Source organism: Gymnogyps californianus, chromosome 3, assembly GCF_018139145.2.
Source record: "Gymnogyps californianus isolate 813 chromosome 3, ASM1813914v2, whole genome shotgun sequence".
In the NCBI taxonomy this organism is placed as follows: domain Eukaryota; kingdom Metazoa; phylum Chordata; class Aves; order Accipitriformes; family Cathartidae; genus Gymnogyps; species Gymnogyps californianus.
Genome location: NC_059473.1, coordinates 94,068,501 through 94,092,751, shown reverse-complemented (window position 1 = coordinate 94,092,751; position 24,251 = coordinate 94,068,501). Strand labels below are relative to the sequence as shown.

The window sequence follows — 24,251 nt, the reverse complement described above, 5'->3', positions numbered from 1 at the left end:
TTTCTCGGACTTAAATGGACATTTCCCGGGAGCGCGCGTAGCCCGCGGGCGCCGCGTCCCGCCAGCCGCTTGCCGCCCGCCCCGCCGCGGGCGCCGCCGCTGCCTCTGCCGCTTGCGCCCCGGGACGCGGAGGCACCCGGCAGCGCGGCCCCGGCCGGCCCCCGCCGGCCCGCCTTTCTCGCCGACTCTCTCCGCCGCTGGGAGCGAGAGCAACAGCTTGCCCGGCCCGGCCGGGCCAAGTGCCGCGGGAGGCAGCGAGAGAGCGGGCGGCGAAAGGCACCGCCGAGCCGCGGCCCGGAGCCCTCGCCCCCGCGGCCTCTCCGCCGGAGCTGCGCGGAGCTGCCCTCCGGCCGCCCCGTCCCGGGCCGCGGGGCCACGCCGGGCGGCGCTGCGGGGGCCGGCGGCGGGGCGCCGCCGCCCGGGAGGAGAGCGCGCCCGGGGGGGCGCCCGCTGCCTCGCCGGGGCCCCCGCGAAGCTGCCGCAGCCCGGCCCGCCGCGCCGGGCGCCCAAAGTGGCCCGCGCCCCCGCGCCCCGCGGGCGCCGCCCGGAGACCCTCGGCCCCCGCTGCCTCCTGCGGGCCGCCGCCGCGGGGTGCCTGGCCGCCGCCGCCCGCGCCCTGCTCCGCCGCGGCCCCGGCGCTCGCCCCGGCGCCCGGGGTGATGCCATGCCCCGCAACCACGGCGGCGGGGAGGAGGGCGGCTCCGCGGGGCTCTGGGTGAAGAGCGGCGCGGCGGCGGGCATGAAGGATGTGGAGTCGGGCCGGGGCAGGGCGCTGGCGAGCGCGGCGGCCCGCGGCGACGGCCTGCTGCTCCTGGGCACCGGCGGCGCGGCCGCCCCCGCCGGGCTGCGGGAGGGCCGCCGCGGGAAGCACGGCGCCCGCATGAGCCTGCTGGGGAAGCCGCTCTCGTACAGCAGCGGGCCGAGCTGCCGCAGGAACGCCAAGTACCGCCGGCTGCAGAACTACCTGTACAACGTGCTGGAGCGGCCCCGCGGCTGGGCCTTCGTCTACCACGCCTTCGTGTGAGTACCGACCCGCTCCCCTCTCCTCCCGTCCCGTCCCCTCCCATCCCGTCCCCCGGGCCGCCGCCCGCACCTGCCCCCGGCCAGAGCCGCGCCGGGCGGCGCGCACCTTCCCTCCGCCTGCTCCGCTCCCCGAGCATCGCTCCGCGGCCGGCGGCCGGTCCCGCCGGCCCGAGTCGCGCCGAAAGTGCCCGGGAGTCATCAGCGGGGGCGGGGGAGCCACGGCCACCTGCGGCGCGGCGCTGCGCGGGCGACGGAAAATCCGCGCAGCCCTCGGTGGGAGGTGATGGGGGGGGAGAGGCTCGGTTCGCCCGGCGGAGAGAGCCGGAGGAGAGCACGGCGGGGAGCACATGCTCGCTTGTCTCCCGGGCGCTTGAGGCCGCCGGCTTGCGCGGGGGGGGCTGCGCGGCGCTTCCGCAGCGGCCGCCCCGCCGGCCCCGAGGTTAGACGGGGCGAGGGGTGCCGGCCGCTTCCGGGCCCCTCCCCGTGGCGGTGAGGCGCGGTGGGTACGCCGGCGGTACCCGCGGCGTGCGTTTTGCTTCGCGGACACCGAGCGCTGCGCGGTTTGAAAAGTTAGCGCCGCGGAGCCGCACGGCGCGTTTCTTCCTCCCGCGTGTTTTCCGAGCGCGCGTGGTTGCCGCCCCGCAGGGAGTGCGGGTGGCGGCGTGGGCCGCGCCGCCTTCCCACGCGTGTGCTCGCCGCGAGTGCACGGCGCCGCGGGATGCTGCGGCCCAGGTGCGCCCACCTGCCGCTCGCAGGCGCCGGGGCCACCCCCGAGGAAGGGCGCAGTGACCAGCTCCCCCCCGCTGACAGCCCGCTTCTCCGGTATCTGTCATGTCTGCGCGTTTTCTTTTAGCAAGTGACTCCTCCTGCCCCCTCCTTCTGAAGGAGCCGGTGACTAAAATACACGTCCCGTCGCATCGCTCTGTGGAGAGGGGTACTGTCACCGCGCTGCGAAACTTGTGCTGCTTTACTTGCAGAGGCTGGCCTGGGAGAGCTGTGTGAGGGGGACCTGAGACTGTAACTACTTAAAGTATCCCTAGGGTCAGTGGTGTTCCTTAGTTCATTAGCAATCCCCTAGTTTTACGGGTTTTGGTAATATTCGGGGGAAAGGCCCGACTCAAAAGCCTTTCGGATGGCTGAGCAAGACGTGCAATACAGCTTGGCAAGGAGTCATCGCACTGGATCATAGCCCTAGGTGAAAACGTTGTGATAAATTACAGAGGAGGGATGATAGGCATTACTGTATTGGGGATATAATACAAGGTGTTTCTACATTTGACTACAGAAAATATATCGTAAATAAATCAGAACATTTAACTGATATGCTGTAGGTAACTATATTTCCATGATAGTTGCCGGAATCAAGCTAGAGGTTACAGCAGCTGTTCCCTAGAGAGCTGTTCACTAGCTGGAGGTTACAGCAGCTGGAAGGAACTGTTCCCTAAAAGCTGTTTGATAGCATAAAGGGTGCTCCTCTCCCAGCAGCAGGGGAATCCCCAAATCCTACTTTAATAAAAGTTTTTATAAGTGAAAAAATACTTGCCAAAAACATGGCAGCCTGATTAATAAGATACTTTGTGGATAGATTTATTTAGTAGATCAAAATTGCTATAGATAACAAGCAGTAGAAACATACTTAATGTTATATTTTGTTCAGTAAAAGGGTTTTTGTCCACTTACTTAGAAGATCTGCCCATTCTCTCTCTTTTACTGTGAAAATCAACTCTTACAGCTTGAACTTTCTTCTTGGAGGGCATTTATTTGGTACATTTCGCTGTTTGGGTTCTTACAGGTGTCATCTTGCGGTGTAGATGGATGTAAATGAATGTTGTGAGAATCACCAAAGTATTTACTAGGAATTATCTTACTGCAGTGCCTGAAGTTGCCATACAAAATCTGTAAATTGTAGTTTTGGAACTTTCTCTTTGAGATCATGATGAAAATCATTAAAACAAGTAAAGTTCAAGTTGGAAATAAGGTTGACAAGTTCAAACCTCAAAAAAAAAAAAAAAAAGTAAATTTCCAAACAGAGTGAAGTCATGACACAGCAGCACTGTAAACAAGGAACATTGCCAGCTGCGTTTAGATAATTGCCTGCGTAGAAAGAGTGCCAGTTTTAATTTTTAATTGCAAATGACAATTTTGGCAGCTGTAAATGCCAACATTATATCTTTTATCTGAGCAGATCTGTGTGAAAGAGCTTGAAACATTACTGTAATATAAAAGCATCTAGTAATAATATTACCTTTAAGGATCTATCACTGCTACAGTGTTCAAGGTGCATTTGAAGTTCCATTGGGTTTCCATTTGACAGCCAATTCTCATTGCCAGTCTATAAATTATTTTAATGTATTTATATAATTCTGATTTAATGACTGCCAGATATTCAGATAATATTTTTGGTGTTTCAGGCTCAATTTTTTCCGGCCATCTGATCAAATACAATTGCATCTTGGAAAACATACTTTCTTACAGAATTAAAAAAACAAAATAAAACACCCCCCCCCAACTATTTGGAAAAAAAGTCTTGAGACAAGTAGTTTAGAGTTGCAAAGACATTACTAAGTACGTGGATGAGATGTCTGCTCCTACCTCTGCTAAGCTGTTGGTGACTGCTGTGAAGCCTGTCATAGCTCTGTACTATTTCTGTTACAGGAATGGGCTATCTGGGGTGAGACCTTTTGTGTAGATCATTGGTCTCCTGAAATGAAGCTCATGCTGATGTGTAGGTTGAAGTAATGCACGGGTGGTTTCAGAGTTTCAGTTTAAACTCTTCATTCTAGAATTTTATTTAGGTTTGCCTGTTTGTTTTTGAAATAAGAAGTGGTGAATTAAGCATCACTTACAAATAAGAAGCCATCCCTGCAGTGATATTTTAATTTCTCATTTCCATAGGGAAAAACACTTTAGAGCTGAGAATTATGCACAGTTAGCTCTTCTTTTTTTCTTTTTGCCCTTTCAAATAAGAGAAAAATAGGCCAACCACCTGAGGAATGAGTGTTGTGACCTACATTCAGAAGTCAATTGGTTAGTTTATTTGTAAATATAAACTTGCCAAGTGCTGGAAAAGACAGCTGTTCTGCAAACTTCTGCTACTAGAAGAAGGATTTACTCTGGAGCAAAGGCCTTTGACTTCAGTATAGTTGTGCTGGGGAGTAGAGCCGTAAATTACATGTTTCTTGGCTCCTTTTTGTGCACCTCAGTAGGTCTTTACATGGAAGCCCTAGTTAAAGATCTAAGATCTTTCCTGCAAGTTTTTGAAAAACTGCTTTTCAGATACCTTCTGTTCTTAATCATTCAGGAACACTGAAAATGTGAACATTTATAAAATCAGAAAAGAACATTCATACCATTTGTAAGTAATGAGTCAGTAACTTAAACTCCTGCTAGTAAAATATTTATGCCACACCACATCACCTACACATGGAGCATGTGCATATTTATCGGGCGCGCGCCTACATTAAAATGCTGTGATATTGTAACTTTTCAAAAGCATTGTCTTGGGATGTCATAGGATTTCTTTCTGTTGTTGCTGTTGCTGTTTATTTAGATTATTTTGGGTTGTTTAGTTTGATAAAAATCTATAGACATTGCCTTAGAATGATCATAAGGGGAATTCCAGATTTGTTGGAAATTTAACTCTGGATTTCATCTTTAGTTGTCATAAGGATTTTGTATTATTTTTATTCTTAATTGACATTCTGAAAAAGAGATGGCATAAGACATTAAGAAAAAAATACTGCTCTTTGATACTGTTTATACTGGTAGGATATAATTAGTTGCATAAGTTTCCTAATTTAACATGTTGGATTTATTTCAGGAATAATGAAGCTTCTGTTTCTTACTGACTTCTTTGTAATATATTCCATGCAAAAGTCTTTAATGTTTGTTGTGGGGATGTCCTCTTTACAAAGCCACCACCTTTTTGCTCTGGAAGCTTCTGAATCACAAATCGCAGGGCTGGATGCGTGCACAAGGGCAGTATCACTTTGCATGACCTGTATTGATAGGTTTCCACAGGCATCCTCTGTTGGGCACTGCTGGAGATAAGATATGGTGCTAGATGAATTTAAGAGCCTGTATAATGTTCTTCTTGTCCTTTGCGTTATTGATGGAAAAAGGCTGAAAAATGATTTCTGAAAAAAATCTAATGATGCCATCAAAGATTTAACTAGCTATTTTAGTTTTCCAGATCTGCCGGAAAGGGCATAGCTTACTAATGATCAGATGGCTATTGAACAGCAGCGTCTTTGCATGTGAGCTAACAGTGCTGCATCATGCTGTGCCATTTGTATAATTAGGGAGGTTCCACATTCTGATTAAAAAAACAATAATGTGCAACAGCCTAAATACTTGCTTTTTCTCCTACTATCAGAAAGTAGGAGAAATGATTTTATCTCTTTATTTTATCCATCTCAAGGCATCTAATGAACTAGTTCCAGGTGCTCTGTGGGTAGATCTATGGCTTTCATCTTTTCAAGCACCATTTCAGAGTCAGGGCCTGATGTTGTTAGGATAATAATATATTTTTCTATGCTTTAAAAAATAAATAACAGCATGATATTTACAAATAACGAATAATAGGGTTGACAACATAAATGATGTGGCAAAGCAAATCTTACTAGGTACTAAGGAGGTAAAAATTTAAAACTCTTTAACTGTAACACCTAAACTTTAGTAGGGTTTTTCTTTCAGGGAGTGACAATGAACGATGGTGGATATTTAGACGGACTTCAGTATAAATCTGCAGCAGTTTGCTGCATCTGAGGCAGTCTGTGATTCTATATGTGTGCATATTTCTCACTTAAACATTGTTTGGAAGGGACCTTTGGAAGTCACCCAGTCCAGCTGGAAGACACACTCTTCCCAGTCGTGTCAGCCGGGCTTTGTCTAGACAGGTCTTAAACTTCACTGGATGGAGGTCCCACTGCCTTGCTGGGTAACCTGCAGGTCTGCAACACCCACCTGTTGAAAAAGGAGGGGTTTTGGCATGGGGAGGGAAGGACGGGAGAGCCAACCTGAACTTCCCAAGGGGCTATTTATGGTCATTGCCCCTTTATGTGTCATCTGGCACTAGCAAGAAGAATTTGGCTTCTTTATCCTTTTAATTTCCCTTCAAGCAGCTGTAGGCTGCTACTAGGTCACCTGTTAGATCACCCTCTTGCCAGACTGAACAAGCTCAGCTTCCTCAACTTCTCTATGTAAGACACAAGCTCGAGGCCCCTGACTATCTTGTTTGCTCTCCTGCATCTCTTCCAGCTTCTGCACATCCCTGTTTAGCTGGGGCGGGGGGGGGGGGGGGGGGGGGGGGTGAGGGGGCACAACTGGGTACCATAGTGTGAGGCCACATTGAGTAGAAGAGAAAAATAGCTTTCTTCAGCCTGCTGGCCTCACTCGTCTAATGTAGTTGTATGCTGCTTGCCTTGTTTCTGATGAGGGCATGCTGTTGGCTTGTACTCAACCTGCTGTGTCCACAGGAATGCCAAGGCCCTTTTTGGTGGGGCTGCCACCGAAACAGTGGGTTCCCAGTCTGTATGGATGCGTGGGATTATTCTGCACCAGATTCAGATCTCTGCTCTTCTCTTAATTGGACTTCATAGGTTTTAATGTTCACGTCCTGTATTTTCTTGTGCTATCTCAGTCACTATACACTGACCAGAGAGGTGGAGATACAACAATCTTTAAAACCGCTTGCACTTTCTCTGTGATTGGCAGAGAAGATAAAATGATCAACAACACTTCATTCCTCCTCTTTCCTGGTGTTGTTCATGGACAGCAGTCCTCTCCTGGAACCCTATCCCGGGCAATAAATAACATCTAGCTTCTCTTTTTCACTTGGTTTTTGTTGGAGAGCTATTGCCCACCAATTTTCAGTAGACAAGTATCAGGAATGTTTATCATGTGATGTATACTTACCTTAGTAAAATACTGTTTCACATTTTATTTTTTGAGGCTTGATCTACTAAGTTTTCTTGTTTGTACTGGCCTTACTTTCTGACTCAAGAGCAGTGATCCAGGGGAAACAGCTAATTTGCTGTAAAAATCAAAACTGATCCTCAACCGTCTAGAAAGAAGAGAACAAAAGGCTTTCTTTGAGAAAGAGTCACCAAGACCTGGATTGGGGAAAGTTCATGCACATGGACTTTCTTCTGTTTGTCATAAGGTTTATTTCTCACATGGGATTAGGAATTGTGTATAGGAAGGTGGATAGTATCTTAGGTTAGTGTTTGGGTTTCAAATTTTTAAATAAATGTACAACCTTTGCGAGTAGGATCTTCTCCATCTTTTCTCCATCATAAAGCAAGAAGTGAGTTATGAGCTTTCTTTATCATTATCTTTTTGCTGTAATTTTTTCCCATCATGCAAAAATCATGCAATTAGCATTACATTTGGGGGTGAGAGTCCTGTCTTAGATCTGTTTTTCTTGGTGTGCCAGTCTTGGGTGTGACATTTCTTGTCTTCCTTATTGGGTGTTTTGTATGATGTGGGGACTGTTGGTGAACTTTCTGTGGTCTCATATGGTGAAAGAAGTTGCCCCAAAACATAGATTTTGTCCAGGGGTTGGATGATCTGTGAATACATAATGTGGCATTAAATAATGTGCTGTCTCAAAGGAGCAGTTGTTTTAGAGGATGCAAGAAAGATTTTAATGGCCTGTGAGACAGTATTTGTGTGACAGATTTTCAGAGTAGGCTCTAGATGATAGCTTAATGAGCTAGACACCTTATTTTTCCCAATACTTTTAACGTTTCTCCAGTGTTTGACTTTTTAAAGCAAAAATAGAAGTCATGATATCCACACAGACTTGATGCTCTTTCCATGCTCCAAATCTGACTATATTTTTAATAGCTATTCACCCTGTTTTCCTGTTGTTGCTTGTAGCTTAATCCAATTCCTGAATTGGATGAAAGTGCAATTGAACTAATATTTTTGCAATAATTGCAAATAATTCCTAGCATCAACTAAATGGAATACCAATGATTATTCAGCCATTAATAGTGATTTCCCTATTCATGAGAATAAACATCATTAATGTATTTACCAAAACTCATGAAAGTGCAGTGAAATTTTTCATAATAGTTTCAGTGGAAAGGAAAAGCAGATGGTTTGTAACTTTATTAATCTTCTTACGGAGAAAATATATAGAAGGAAAAACTTTTATTCCTAGACAATGTAAACTCCTGACATTGCTAATAAAACTCACTGCTGTAAGGTAGTTGTTTCTTAATAATTCAAAGGTAAAACTTAATTGCCAAGTGTTTAACATTTTTATATGGTTCATATTTCCATGACCATAAATGTCTGATGAAAATTAATGAAATTTGCCACTGATTTTAATTAAAGCAAAAGTGAGTCTTCTGCACACAGGTAAAAAAGATGGAGTAGAAAGCATAAATAATACTATCTAATGAAAAATTTTCAACATATATATGTAATAGACATCATTTGCTACATTATTCCTAATGAGGAAGATGTTTATTCTTACAATAAATGTTGCTTTTTCCCTTTGCAAACCGTTAACACAACAGAGCATGCATTCTTGGGTTTTTAATTAATACTGGTGTATTGAGATTCACTTCTAGAGATGTATTATATAAACTATGTTGAGTTTGAGGAAACTTGTATTTTTTTTCTCCTTTCTTGTTTTCTCTGAGAGATTTTGGTTTTTTAAGTTTGGTTTACAGTTTTCCTGTAAGAGAGCAGATGTAGATTACCCAAGGGATTGCCACCACAGGTCAGTTAAGGTACAAAATTCATCAGCTGTACAGTTTATCAATTGCAAAATAATTTTACGCAGTTGCTGTGCTCATGTGCAAAGTAAACTTCCTTTAAAGATATTAATCGAAAGTTCAAAGGCTGTCTTACAGGTCAGCTGCACTTAATCGAGAAATATTTTCAATTTTCTGTTGAGCGTTAGATTTATCTTGTGATAGCTGTCTGAGTTGCAGTGTAATTGCGTTACAGGAAGCTCAGCAAAACGTTCATCATTTTGGGCACTGAAGTGTAGTCTCAGGCAGTGTCTTCTACTTGAAAGACTATGTGATTACTTCTTAATATATACAGTCTGGTCCAGTGATTCAGAGGTGGACACAGTCCTCCAGCTAGACATATCTGAATTTCTCTGTTTGGCCTTCACCCAAGAAAATCTTCAAACATAAATGTGTGTATTTTCCTGAACAGAGATGGACATAAATATGTATGTAAGCATTTTCTTGAAGAGTGAATGATTTTCAAAGGCATGGAGTACCTGCAGCTTCCTTTCATTATTCTATTGTGCATTCAATGGGTAATTCACTTTTTTCTCCCCACTTATGTAGAATGAAGTTTAACAAATGAATCATGCTCTTAAAGTGATTAGAAATAATGAAGAAAGGAAGTTCTGTAGCTGCCCACTTCTTGATTTAAGCAATATATTCCTGTTTGTCTTGGCTTCCTTCTTGCTTTGAGACTCCCTAATTCAACAAAGCAAACATATTACGCCTTTCAGGATTTTTGTAGAGTTTTAATTATTTTATTGTAGTCATACCCGATATCATATGGTAGCAACAGACTGGTGCCAGGAGTCAAATACGACCAAACCAAGAGAGTAAAAACTTTCTGCTTTGAGAGGAAAAAAATGCTACTGAACACATTCAGATGCCTCCCTAGTTCAGTAGTGTCATAGATTAGAGCATTTGCACACACCCTTTTGAGGTCATTCAGTCAGAAATAGCATCTAATTTCTCCTAGGGCATTAAATTTAATTGCTTTGTACGGCCTAAGCTCATCCATAACCATGGTATCTGAGAATTACCCATTAGAAGCAAATGCACAAATCTTCCTCTTCCAAGCTCTCGTGGCAGGAGTGCACTTAAAAGTTACTGCTGGGGCCTTTCTAAATAAGTGTAAGGATCCTGACATACTTGAGAGGGCCTTTTGTGGGAAAATTAAGATGAAATATTGTTTTGGATGCATTTCTGTAAATAGTGGGGGTGGAGGGCCACTGATCCTTGGCAGTGAGTTTGGAAATGTAGGTCAGTCTCCCCAGGAGACAAGTCTGTATCAGTAACCACATCTTTTCAATGGCAAAACTGCCACGTCATTGGAGAATGACAGGTGATGGCTCAGTTGAAGCTGGAGTGGCGTCCTCACTGCAGCCGGGGCTTGTGAGCAGGTGATGTCCTCTTCCCTTCAGGTGGCCCAGCACCAGAGAAAAGGCATTGCCATGTTGCCAGAAAATCACATCAGCTTGAAAAACTCTTTTACATCCAAGAAAGTTATGCTGACTGAGGTTAGAAGTAGTCTCTAAAATCATTAGGAGGAAAGAAATCTCTGTTTCTGCTCTTGTCTCTGTGCAGTTGATACTTTCCTGTAGAGTCAGGTTTTTTCACATGCATCAGATGAACCATTGCCGCAGGAAGGAGCACAGTTTTGCTCTTTGCTGCTGTCTGCAAAAGGATGCATATAGGTGGCAGGAAATGTAAAGCAGCGTGTGAATGAGCTACTTGCAGGTATCTGTGCAACGGAGAGGAAGGAAGAGCTTGTGCTGGCAGTTGGGGGGTTTTTCTTAGACCTGTCCCTCAGACCCTTCTGAAGTGCAGTTGGGAGGCAGAACTTAGAATCATAGAATCATTTAGTTTGGAAAAGACCCTTAAGATCATTGAGTCCAGCCATAAACCTAAGACTGTCAAGTCCACCACTAAACCATGTCCGTAAGTGCCACATCTACACGTCTTTTAAATACCTCCAGGGATGGTGACTCCACCACTTCCCTGGGCAGCCTGTTCCAATGACAATCCTGTTCCTGACAACCCTTTCGGTGAAGAAATTTTTCCTAATATCCAGTCTAAACCTCACAGCGCAACTTGAGGCCGTTTCCTCTTGTCCTATCGCTTGTTACTTGGGAGAAGAGACTGACACCCACCTCGCTACAACCTCCTTTCCACCTCCTTTTCTCATGCCTTTGGCCCCACCTACTTGTTTTTACTAGAAATGTTAATTAAATGTTTTTTTCAAGGAGGTTCCAGTACACTTCCTATGCAACTATACTTAGTTGCAGTAAGTATGCATGCTCTCAAGTGATTTATTCAATTGCTAGTCATTTAATCTGTGTATGTTTCTCTCTTTGAGATGTCCCAACTGCATCTGTAGACTGAAGATGAAGCAGAATTTAGAATAAAAGAGAAACAGCTTTGCTAATGCCTGTGGATGTTGTAAATTTTTATGTAATACAACAGTTTGTTCAGACAGACGTATTTCTTTCCCCTTAAGCTTAGAAACAATAGATTTTATTTGGTGGTTGGAGATACTGTCTGGAAAGAAGTTAGCCTTCCTCAAAGGTCGCACTGACTGCTGACTAAACTCATGATTTGGCTTCTGCAAATAATCTGTTTGCCAGGGTATTAGAATTGAGAGGTTATTGTAGGCAGTGATGAGGCAGGTGATGATCCTGAACTATAAATACTCTTGGGAAGGAATTTTGATTTTCATCCTGAAAATGCTTGTAGATGTACTTTTTAGTGGTATTATTAATAGTTTTAGGCACTTACACAGTAATTAGTAGAAATCATCAAACTGAGCATTGATAAAAGCGCTATCTTTCAATCAGGGATGGTGGCGAAAACCCATTTGAATTAGGGACATGTTTATAAAGCTTCTGAAGTTATACTTCAGACATTCTTCTATGGAGAGAGGAAGGCCTATCCTGAAATCTTCGAAGCTACTGCATTATGTATGTGCGGGCACTCCACATGAGATTTTGCTGTTTGGAGATATTATGTAGGGAGAGTTATGGTGAGAGCATTTGTGGAATTGCAGAGGCAGGAGAAGTTATCTAGGTGGGAACAAAATCATTGAGGTGAGGAGAATTTATGAATGTCTACTTGACTGTAACAGTACTTGGCTGATACTGAATATTACTTTCAGGTTAGAAATGTGTTTGTCTTATATTAATAATAGGTTTTTAATTAACATTTTTCCCCTTTTATTATCTGCTTTCTGTCAAGACAAAGCTGACGTACCAGTGTGAATCAATTTATTGGGTTTATATATAAATAAAACATGGTATTGATCTTTACATTTTTCTTCCATTGAGGTCTTGACCCTGAGGAAATAATCAGTAATATTTTTACTGCAATATCAAAATTTTATTCACTACCTGATTGTGTTTCTGATCGCTTTTCCTTTGGTAAATGTTCATGTAAATCTCCTTGCTGAGACTGAGCCTCAGCTGCTTTATTCCCATCTGGATCCACTCTCTGCTGGAGCTTAGGTCACTTTTTAGCTGCTCCTGCGGGTCATTTGACGGGAAGGGCTGCGGCTGGGTCAGCACAGTGCAGCCCAATCTCTGGCCTCCAGCATGGCTACATCTACACTTGGAGGAAAACCTAGGGAGGTGCATCTGAAATCCCAGTACTTCTCAATACCCTTTAGCTCGGTGAGAAATACAATCCTCAGGGACTTTTTCTGCAGGAAGGAATTCAGTCAGTCTTATTCCTGTCCAGAGAATTTCTCCTTGAAACCATAGCTGAGTTAATGATATCCATAAAATATAAAATATCAAAGACATCTAAAAATATGATAATATTAGATTAAATGTTGTTATTGCTGCTGTTCATTAATGGGAAAGCTGGAGCTGAAGTAGCTGTATCAAACTGAAGCGCGATATCACACCAGTAAGTGTCAGAAGAGAAATATTTACTTGGAAAAATGCTCTGTATAATTTTGCTCTCCAGTATTTTTTCATCTGCCCATGTCTGTAAATTACCTCACCGCAATGAAAGGTCGTGGCATTCTTTTTGGCTTGCCTTTATCACCAGCTTTAGGAGTTAATCATAAATAATATGATGGATAGTGACTGAAAACTCAGATATATTAAGACAGTGCAGTGACATTTCAGATACGATCTGTATCTGGAAGATAAAATTAACTAGCAGAGTGCTCAGTATTTAAGAAAATGATTTTATGAAATTTTGATTGTGTTTTTCAGGTTTATTAATTCCTGGCAAAATTGTATTCTTCTCTGTCTTGAGTGTAAAAGAGGCAAATCTCTGTGAAATAAGACTAAAATGAAAATGATCCTCGATGAAAATGTGAACAGTTGTAAAGATTTTGACGTCATTTAGAGAAGAGTCAGTCAAGAGATCTGAAGTGTATTTTGATTTTGGGAATGGGATAAGTATATTAGGGAGGCCCACTCATCTCCCAATACCTACCTTTAGCATCCTGCAATGAACCAGTGTTTACCTTCATCACAGTCCAGCATGTATCAGAGAACCGTGTCTTATGAACACGGAGGGTATCTGCTGTATTCAGTATGTTGCGATGGCTCAGTTATAAAGTTCTGTCTTTCAGCCTCATCTTTAAACATGAGGCATACTGTAATGGATACGTGACGTTGGCAGGTTATGCTGTTCCAGGTATGGATCTGTGGATTAATTTCAAACTGAGGGCTGCCTTGCCTACCTCTAGAGGGTGTGCAGGTGACGGCAACAAATCACTGTACATACAGTTAATACTGTTTTCTGGCAGGAGGATAAAACTGGTATCTCACAGTCTAGCCCTGGGAATTGCTGGTGTATTGGGTTTGCGTGGCAAGGTTTTGGTAGCAGGGGGGGCTACAGGGGTGACTTCTGTGAGAAGCTGCTAGAAGCTTCCCCTGTGTCCGATAGAGCCAATGCCAGCCAGCTCCAGGACGGACCCACCACTGGCCAAGGCCGAGCCCATCAGCGATGGTGGTAGCGCCTCTGGGATACCATATTTAAGAAAGGGAAAAAGTTACTGTGCAGCAGCAATTGCAGCCAGAGACAGGAGTGAGACTATGTGAGAGAAACAACTCTGCAGACACCAAGGTCAGTGAAGAAGGAGGGGGAGGAGGTGCTCCAGGCGCCGCAGCAGAGATTCCCCTGCAGCCCGTGCTGAAGACCATGGTGAGGCAGGCTGTCCCCCTGCAGCCCATGGAGGTCCACGGTGGAGCAGATATCCACCTGCAGCCCGTGGAGGACCCCACGCTGGAGCAGGTGGATGTGCCCGAAGGAGGCTGTGACCCCATGGGAAGCCCACGCTGGAGCAGGCTTCTGGCAGGACCTGTGGCCCCATGGAGAGAGGAGCCCACGCTGGAGCAGGTTTGCTGGCAGGACTTGTGACCCCGTGGGGGACCCACGCTGGAGCAGTCTGTTCCTGAAGGACTGCACCTCGTGGAAGGGACCCACGCTGGAGCAGGGGAAGAGTGTGAGGAGTCCTCCCCCTGAGGAGGAAGGAGTGGCAGAGACAACGTGTGATGAACTGACCGCAACCCCCGTTCCCCGTCCCCCTGCACCGCTGTGGGGGAGGAGGTAGAGAAAATCGGGAGTAAAGTTAAGCCCGGGCAGAAGGGAGGGTGGGGGGGGGCAGGTGTTTTTAAGATTTGGTTTTATTTCTCATTCTCCTACTCTGATTTGACTGGTAATAATTTAATTTTTTTTTCCCAAGTCAAGTCTGTTTTGCCTGTGACGGTAATTGCTGAGTGATCTCTCCCTGTCCTTATCTCGACCCACGAGCCTTTCGTTCTATTTTCTGTCCCCTGTCCAGCTGAGAAGGGGAGTGATAGAGCAGCTTTGGTGGGCACTTGGCATCCAGCCAGGGTCAACCCACCACAGCTGGTTATGTGTTCTAAAAAATCATTAACATTTTTAGTTTCATTAAAAACAATAATTAATGCAGAATACTGGAAAATTGTTAGAATACCTTGTGAAAATGGTGGCACACACATCTACAGCTCTACAGGATGTCATTCACTAATCCACCAACTTCTTTCATGTAACAAATGCAGGAGATGCAAGTTCATGATTAAATAACACCAAGTATTTGTATCAATTTTGTTCCTGGGTGTTCTAGTTACCTATCTAGCTATCTGTCAGTGTCTTAGATGCTCTGCAAACAGTGAAGAATCTTCACAAAAGAAATCTGTCTTTTCTCTTGGAATAATATGGAAAGGCAACACAAAGGCATTGGTCAGCATTGTAGGCAAGAATGTCAATTCTCCGCCTACATTTTTCTGAATTACCACAGGCAGCCGTGTCACTGTCTTTTATTCAGGATGGTAACCCAGGTTTCATTGTTGAGATGGACCTTTGTCATTCCTAATATGATTTCTGTCTACCTAGTATCTCAAAGGTATGACTTATCTGTCGCCGCAGCTCAAACTATTGCTCAAACTCTTAATATTTCAGTTATTGCAACCTCCTTCTGTTGAGGTTCAGAGCAGTATGCTCTGAGTGCTCATCCCTGTGACTGTATAACCCCTGCCCCTCAGTCCAGAGTTTGCCCCTCTTACTGCCTAGGGAGAAAGTTATTTCTCTTAACTTTCAATAGCTGTAAAAAGCATCTGGCTAGTTAATTTTTAAAATTACATTTATAACTGAGTAACGAAAACAGAAAGTCAACTTTGCATGATTCATTAAGTGGAAAAAAAGAACAAATGAAACTGTTCCTTTTTGCTGGGTCTGACAACCTCAGCAGCATGTGATAGAAAGGCTGTTCATTCAACAATAAACTACTGACAGCAGAAGACTAACATGGGTGCATTTCTAACTTACTGCAACTAAACCCAGCTTCAGTAAATCTGTAACTAAAACTGTGGTGTATTTTTTCCAGTCACTTTTTGAAAGTGACACTTACTTTGGCAGATACTGAGCTGTTATATTAGCTGGGAATTTCACTGTGTAATGGTTTTATGAATGTTATGTATCACGTGGTTAATGAGAGTTTTCTTCCTGCATTATTTGGCTTTGTCTGAAGATAGTGAGTTAGAGAAGTGGATGACTGGTGGAAGAACAAGCAGAATGGCAACGCAGCTTCCCAGCATGTGGCAGGGATGCCAGGATGCAGATGAATTAATGGTGGTGAAAATACACCTAGTCTTACGACTTTTTCTGAGGTTGGGAGCTAAAAAAACAGCAGATATTAAGTGGCTGATAGAGACTAGTAAGAACGCGGGGAAAATAGTCCATGGGATGCCCTGGGAGGACAGATTGATATCAGTCTCATTAGTTCTTTGAAATAGGCAGTTGTCAAAATCCTAGGGCTTGACAAACTTCGAGAAAGGTAGACATGAATTGGAGTAGTTTGTTCGTTTTAAGGTATGTTTTTATGAAGCTGCTTCTCTCAAAACAGGCTTCTGCATCTGCATACTTTTGCAGTCTGTAGTATGGAATGAGGATGGACTTAATGCTCTTGGCCTAGTTTAATTAATTTCAACTGACCATATTGCTGTGATATGATCACTGTGTCTTTTGGGACATTCTACCAAACTTTTAAAGCTTTCTATAAATTTTGTGCAAATTCTTCAAAAACAGGAGTAAAAAAGAATATTTTTGCTTGTGACCTAGGATGGAACAGCAGTTCAGATCTTTGCAACTAGAAGTCTTAAATAGTTTTTCTATCTTACCAGCTAACCTCTAGATGACAGGTGTTTAAAATTTATGTATATTGTGTCTAGGTAGGCTGAGTCCACTGTGTCTGCTGTTTCGGTTCTGCATTGGATCATTCAATACATTGTGTTCATTAAAATAGACCCTAGAATTTGCTGTGCGCGTGTGCACACGCACACACACTCTGAAGTCTTCTGGTTGTCTTTTGTGTTTGTCTTTTTAGTGCCTCAGAGAACGCGCTGGGAAAGCTAGACATGTATGGCCTTTCCGTTCATGCAACCATAGCAAACCGAAGAGAACCCACACTTTCCTGAAACCTCACCCTTGTTCATGTAGACGCTTTTGTCTTCCCCAAAACCAAAGTAAATAGGACCGCCAGCTCTTTTATCCTGAGGGGGGGGGGAAACCCCAAACCGCTGGAAAAACATGGTTATTCCTTTTTTTTATGTGGAGAGTCATGGCGAGCTTTTGAGACTGAAGTGAAGTGTTTCTAGATTCTTTTTACAATGGAAAGGTGAGGAAAAGCTTCTTTTTCTTCTTAGCAGATTTCAGGTATTTTCTATAAAGCCACTCAAAGACATTAGATTTCCCTTTGAGAGGCTTTTTAGCTACTCTGCCAGTCAATTTTTATTTCTTGTGGTTGTGCCTAGTTGGTTTCCTAAGGGACTAATGATCTTTTCCTACCTCTGTGCTCTCTGATTAACTCAAGTCCTCCCTCAGAGGACTATGGGACTGGAACCTAAGGGCTTACTAATGGTCACCCTTGTAAGAGGACCCTGTGGACATTGCTGAGGGGTGAAAAGAGCACAGCTTTTATCACAGTGGTTTATTTCCTTTGAAATTTCAGCACCATCCTGGCATTCAGCTCACACTGTTTTGGGCTTTCAGAAAACTCTTTGATGCATTCAAGCATGTAGATGTTTATAGATATATATATAAAAGCGCTGACATACATTGCTGTCCCCATTAATAAAAGCAGAGAACGTGATTTATATTTTGTTGAGTCAAACACTAGTACTTTTGGATAGAGAAGTCTTTAGCAGGTACAAACGGCAGGCCAAATCCTAAAGCTGTTTACTAGCCATTAATTCCAGGCTCAATCCAGAAGCTCTTAGTCAAGCAAAATACCAGTGAAGTAATAGGATGCTTTATCTGTGTTTTCTTGAATTTTCTAAGAGTGCTGTGTAATTTAAAAAAAAAAATTCTACTTCACGTTTCTATCATGACGCCTTGCGTCATTGCTGTCTTGTGCAGCCTCACAAGTGATCGCTTGTGCTGTGTGAACTGTGGTATATGGTAAATCATCTGCAGCTGCAGTGGATCACAGTATGCTGTAGACAATGTTTTTAGATCTTTGCTTTAACCATTTGCAATGAATAACAGAGACTGTAAGTGGTAAAATACTTTTCCTTGAAAAGTAGCCATTAAAATACTGCTGCAAAAGTAACCGTAGAGTTTGGAAAATGATATGGTACAAAATAATGTATTTTGCTACATGCAATTTTATTCATTTCTGAAAATGATTGTTCTCTTGCAGGCATGGAAATCTGGATATGTTCCTAATGTAAAATCAATAGGAAATACTTCAGTTGTTCAAATAGCTCTTAAACATATTTTAGTTTGATAGCTGATTGTATATTATGTTTGCAGCCTTTCTGCAAAGCAGTGTTTAATAGCGGAGTTTGCTTCTTAATGAATATAGATGAAGACTGTTCTTTATATTGTCAATCTAAAAAACCCCACATATTCATATAATGCAGTTGATGTTAAGTTGCCACATTGCTTGGAATTTGTTGCCACATTGCTTGACACATAGCTATCTACTAAAAGAACTCCTTGCAACTCACACTCAAGACTTATCACTTCCCATTTAAAAAATGACCTTACAAGTTAGTCAAATGCAAGGTTAGCAAGGTTATAAGGGTTCTACGTAACAGCAGCTATTAATGGAAAGTTCTCAATACTGGCATGGCTCACTTACTGGTTTCTCCTACATTGCCTATGTATGCCGTGGTTATCAATGACTATAATTGCTTTGTCGTTCTCAGGCCATTCTCTTACTGTTATGATGAATTTTTAGCTTTCCTAAAATTTAGGCAGGAAATATATGAGGATTAATCAACTGTTTTGTTTTGTGCTTTGTCTAGCAACTTTGTGTAAGTTGCTAATTATTAATGACCACCCTTGGGGCATGAAAACAAATATCCTAACTTTCTCATGGTGAAATACATTTTCTTTTGAAATCTCTGGGACCATATTTGGTTTGGTTGATTTACATAATTTGCTTGCATAGTATTGTGAAAGAGTAAAGTAAAACAGCTCAGCTGCACCTGCCATCTTAGAGATGTTTCCAAGTGAAGAGACCTGGACAAGCATGTTTTTTTGGCGGTCGTCTGGTCAGTTGCGCACCTGTCCTGGACCACTTGCAAAATACAGCACCCGAGCTTACCATTTTAGTTTAAGGTTAATGAAGAAGTCTCAGCATGAGTTGCTAGTTAAGTCTGGTTTTGTACCAGTTCTATGTTTGTCAGAGTCATTAAAGGAATTAAATCTGGCTGGAAGACTGTCTGCAGAGAGGGATGATTATCAAGCAAAAAAGCTTGCATTTATAAAAGTTTAAAAAGATGGTAGGTAACAGTTGGCAATCAAAGATGTCACTGCTTTAGTGCACGTATCCTCATTTGATGTTTAATCCTGTTCTGTAACATTCAGTTTAGAATAGTTGGTCCTCTGACTCAAATTGTGTAAGGTCACGGTTGTGATGATATTCTCAGCCGTACTGGGGACAACTACTACTTTGAAACTGTTTCCTGTTGTGATCTTCTTCCTTGCAGTGTAGTGTATGCTAATACATTACAACTTGCAGCTTGCGGTGTTTTATTGCTTAATTTAACCATAGCTTGCATTTCTTATTGTTTGATTGGTTGGCAAAGCATGCAGAAATTCTGAGTCAGATACACCTATTTCTGGATGCCCAATATAATTAGGTGCAGCCCTGAAGCAACACCTTTTGTGCAACTTTCCAGGCGCACAAAATGCAGAAATACAAGGGATGGTTTAAAAATTGCTTGGAAAAAAACAGTGCTATTTAACTTTGAATTGTGACTGTACTTGTTCTGATGAGCCTCTTGGTAATGACGAGATTCTGCTTTTTTTTTTGCTTTTTTTCTTTTTGCCTTTTTTTTTTCTTTTAATAATTATAACTTTGATACATATGAAATATGCCAGATGAACATTCCAGGAAATGTAGGTGTTCTGTATAACCTCAGAGTGGCTATATAGAACCAGCATTGTCATTAAATTCCAGAAATTTCTGTTTTCTATAGCCCTGTCCTGGGGCATTGCTGTTGAAAGTGAGTTTTGTTTCTGTAGCTTGTATAGTCTGCTTTGCATGACCAGCCTGCTAAAAAGTGTGCTAATTAGTGGTACTGCAGTTGGGTGCACGGTGCCGATTGAAAACAGGACTGAAACGAGCAGCTTGCATTCCAGGAGACACAGGAATCATTCACTGCTGATAATTTTTGGCTCCTAACAATTGGGTTTGAATTTGTCACTAGGAGAGGGAAGCAGTTTGACTATAATTGTCTTACTAAAAAGGAAAAGTATTTGAAAAATGTTTCTGCATATTTGAAGACTAAGATTCTATTGAACAGATAAGTGTTCACTGCATCAAACATGATTACGTGCTTAATTGCTTATGTGTAAATAACGGAGTAAAATCCTTATGGGTAGGAATTGAGACACACCTGGGAGCAATTAAGTGCAGCAGTATATAGTATTGGTTTCCTTGAAATAGAAGAAATCTATCAGTTCTCATAGCACAAAGTCACATACCTCCATGTATTGAAAATATTGCCTCCTAAGCAAAGCGGGTAGAATTTAAGCCATAGGGAAAAAATTCCATTGGTTATGCACTTTTATAAAGAAACCCAGAATCTACTTTTAGTCTTTCTTGAGATTTGTCTTTTGAGGTCTGCCATTGTTTTACCTGCTTCGTTTGAGAGCTGATATCCTGCCCAAACTCTACCCTTGGCTGAGAGTGGGCATGGTTTTCTCTGGGAGGTACCAATAAATGTCTACCAAGGAGTGGCCGCGTGGGAAACCTGGCTTGCTTTTTGGTGCTGTTAAGCTGCTGGTCTGCTGTTGTTGTGGTAGTTACTTCAAATCTGAGTAGTCAGTGATGCGAATACTAGGTTTGGGTCACTATGTTTTTATATTTATGATTAGTTAGGCTTTTTCCCTATTGTGTTTCTTAATTTATTTTTTTTTAAACGTATGCTCTGTGAGTCTTGTTTATTTCCCCTACTAAAAAGCCTTCGCATGTGAATTTTTTTTCTGTGAAACCTTAAGATTAAAAATACTCCATTTAAAATATACATATTGCAAAATTGTATTAAATAGTTAAGGCTAGGTTATTCAGTTTCTTTTATTTAAAATACATTCTATAATCCAGTTGAGTAGATAATAACAGTAAATGCATTCCCTAAAATTCCAGTGAGTAGCATGGACAACATCTTGAATTACCAAGAGAGGAAAAATGAAGTGACATTGAAGACGCAAAGAGTGGAAATATAAAGTCAAAGCTGAATTTTGGGAAATTGCTGTGGTATTTTTGGTTTATTTTTAAAAAGAGAGGAAATAATTTTTATAAAACTGTCATTCTAAAACCCATACACAGTAATTTTTTAAAAATAATATTGATGTGAATGAACATTTATCCCTTGCTGTGTAGCTTTTGAAACTTTGACATTTCTTCTGTGTTTTAAGCTTTCGCTTCCTTTCTGTGATGTTTCTTTCTTTTGACCTAGCAGCCATACACTGGATAGGTGTGCCAGTGCAATGTGAGCATGTTTAACTGTTACTTAATGTATATGCTGGCTTATTCTTCATACTAAATGCATACCAGAAGTACCACCAAGTGAATCAATTCCAACAAATTGCAGACCTGCCTTAACGTGCGTCCATACAATGGACTTAGAGCTTTTATACATAAGTACTTATGTATGTATGTACAAACATGTTGTTCAATGTAGCAACTCCTGATCTGGAGGTGAAATGATGCAGGCTTTCCCCTCTCCACACCACTTAGGGCTGACTTGCACCAGAGTTGACGGGCTGTATCTGTCCTGTCTTGTACTTGGCCATGGGCCTCTTCTGGGCATCAGGTGGTAGTCCTTTAGCCCTTACACATAGTCCATGGGTTTTTTGATCCAAACTATCCAAAAGAATGAGAAAACTATGTTGCAGCCCACCAGAATGGTGGTTTTTATAGCATGACTCCCACTAGAGATTTCTTGCTGCATTTTTCATGAGGAATTCACAGGGGGAGGCTGATACTCTAAAAGATGAGCTTCTTCACTCTGGTTGGTGCTCTAGGAAGCACAGTTCAGTATTAAAAGTACAAAGTAGAGTTGGGGACCTGAAAGAAGGGGTGGAGAAAGAGGGTGGAAGTACTACTGGATACTGGTTAAAAGCATTAGAAACTGTTAAAAGAATTTGGCAAGCTGACCCCCAGCTTTAACCTTTAATCACCTACTTCTACCTTTCCAGAAAGGCAAAATTATGTGAGAAGGTTGGTGAGTCTGTCTGGGCTGGTTTCTGAAACTTGGTGAGCAAGGGTGCTCTGCTTTAAAACTGTAGGAGTTGTATGTGTAAGCACGTATTTCACTCTTTTTTAGACTCAGACTTCTGTGTTCTTGGTAATACTTTCAGTTTGGATCTTAGTGTTTTCTAGGGCTTCTCCTGTAAGGGAACCAAGGACCATGCAGCAGTGCCCTGCAGCAGAGCTTAATAACCAGCATCCTGGCTGGCTGCAGCGCGTAACCAGGCTTGCACTGCACGTGCACCAAAGAGACTCGCTTTTGCCTTTACTGTTATCAAGGTCTTATCCCTCATTACTGCAAACATAGGTCTATACTGTGGAACGATCAATATTTGCAAACCTTTAATGAGCCAGCTGCAGTGTCATCGTGCTAGCTGTTCCAGGCTGCACCTTTTGTCCCACTCGAGATGCAGATGTCCCAGAAGGATCGAACTAAAATGAGATGTTAGTCTTCCATATAGAATCATAGCATCGTAGAATAGTTTGGGTTGGAAGGGGCCTTTAAAGGTCATCTAGTCCAACCCCCCTGCAACAAGCAGGGACATCTTGAGCTAGATCAGGTTGCTCAGAGGTCCAACCTGACCTTGAATGTTTCCAGGGATGGGGCATCTACCACCTCTCTGGGCAACCTGTATATTATTTGCTTACTTTTACCTGAAGCCTTGTATATCTAAATAATGTTTTAGAAGCGTATTGTATCCACTAGCACACATTAAAAAAAGATGAGTGGCTCCATTCACATCTATTTCTTCATATCTATTTAATTATAATTTTTCTACCTTGATATGTTTTTTTTAAAGACCTCTAATCAAATCGAGCCGTTCAGATACCAAATGCAGCCTTTGTGGACTTTATATGAATGTATGAAATGTTTGGACTGATAAATAATGAGTGTAGTAGTATTTTTGTGTTTAGTAGTATGATGTAGTATTTTTAACCTGTTTATTTTTATCTGTGCCTGAAATACTTTTAAGATAAAGAAGCCTTTTTGTTATGCGACTAATCAGAGGATAATTCAAAGCAAAGTTGCTGTTACAAGTTAGAAATATTCTTCAGGTTGTTTAACATTTCACAACTCCTTGTTGAGAGAATGCAAATGAAACAAGCCAGTAAGTGAAGACAAGTTGATGTTAACACTCTGGTGTTGCTTCTTTTAAATTTGGCTTAAGGCATAAAATAACAGCTTGAGAAGCCAGTGCAACAACGACTAACTTTTATGATTCATTTCAAGTAGTCACATTTTTAAGCATGAAGGAGCTTTTTGAGGCTACGCTCTTGATATAAAAAAAATATTCATAGGAAAATGTGCCGTTAAAGGCGCTTATGTTTTTCTGCCAGGTGCTGCCGTAACAGTAGTGCAGATTTCTTAGATCAGGAAAATAACCTGAAAGCTGTAGGGTTTTTTTATGTTATGTTACAAAATACCAACCAAGCGTCGTTCAGCATTGAGTTCTGGGAAAATAATATGTTTGTTTGGCAATTTCTGTTATTCCTAACCTTACTAATCTCAGTTAATAGTTGTTTCTAGAGAAGAATCACAAGGAAGTGCCACAGGAACCTGTTGATCGTGCTACAGTTCTGGCTGCAAGGGAGGCAGATGGCTGACGACTCTCCATACTGCTTTGCTTCGCACTCCTGCCCACCAGTCTGTCCTGCTGTCTGCCTGCCTCCTCAGCTCCCTGCGCTTCCAGCTTGCCATTTGCCATCTGTATTTCCTTAGTGGACCTCTCTGTAGGCAAGCTGAAGGGAAGCCCACTGAGCAGAGACATCCATGAGTTTGGTAGCTGCGGCTTTGGAGATCCTACCACATTCCCATGGACTTTTTCAAAATCACATAATTTAGGAAATAGTCTTAATATTTCTTAATATTAATATTTCTCCTCATTAAATTAAGAATTGAAAAATATTTGGATTTTTTTTTTTATTTCTGTGGGAATTTTTGTGTCCGCTCCAGATCTTGAGTCTTTTGTAGTTTAAATAAACATCTAAATGTTTTGTTTGAAATAAAAATATGCAACATGCTGGAAACAGATTGACCCAGACCATTTCCATAGTTTTTATGTTTGGTCTGTGGGGAATGTTCGCTATGGAGTTGCTTGCAGCTCCTTGATAACCTGCTACCCAAGGTTTCAGGGTGAAAGAAAAAAAAGGTAGCTGATACCCTGCGGCATGACTCTTCCCTTGCTCCTCCTTATGTCTCCTAATGATCACCACTCTCTACATATGTAGGGGAATTG

At 42.6% G+C, this 24,251-nt stretch overlaps 1 protein-coding gene across 5 annotated transcripts in view; it reads left to right on the top strand.

The window, feature by feature from the left end:
- Nucleotides 1–661: 661 nt before the first annotated feature.
- KCNQ5 (potassium voltage-gated channel subfamily Q member 5) overlaps nucleotides 662–24,251 on the top strand; it is a 295,136-nt gene continuing 271,546 nt past the window's right edge. For 4 of the 5 annotated variants that reach the window (XM_050893932.1, XM_050893931.1, XM_050893933.1 and 1 more), the window contains exon 1: nucleotides 665–1,020. In XM_050893932.1, the coding sequence (XP_050749889.1) occupies nucleotides 665–1,020 (356 nt within the window). Of the gene's footprint in view, nucleotides 1,021–24,251 lie in introns of all 5 variants that reach the window. The other variant, XM_050893934.1, reaches the window with a different exon arrangement.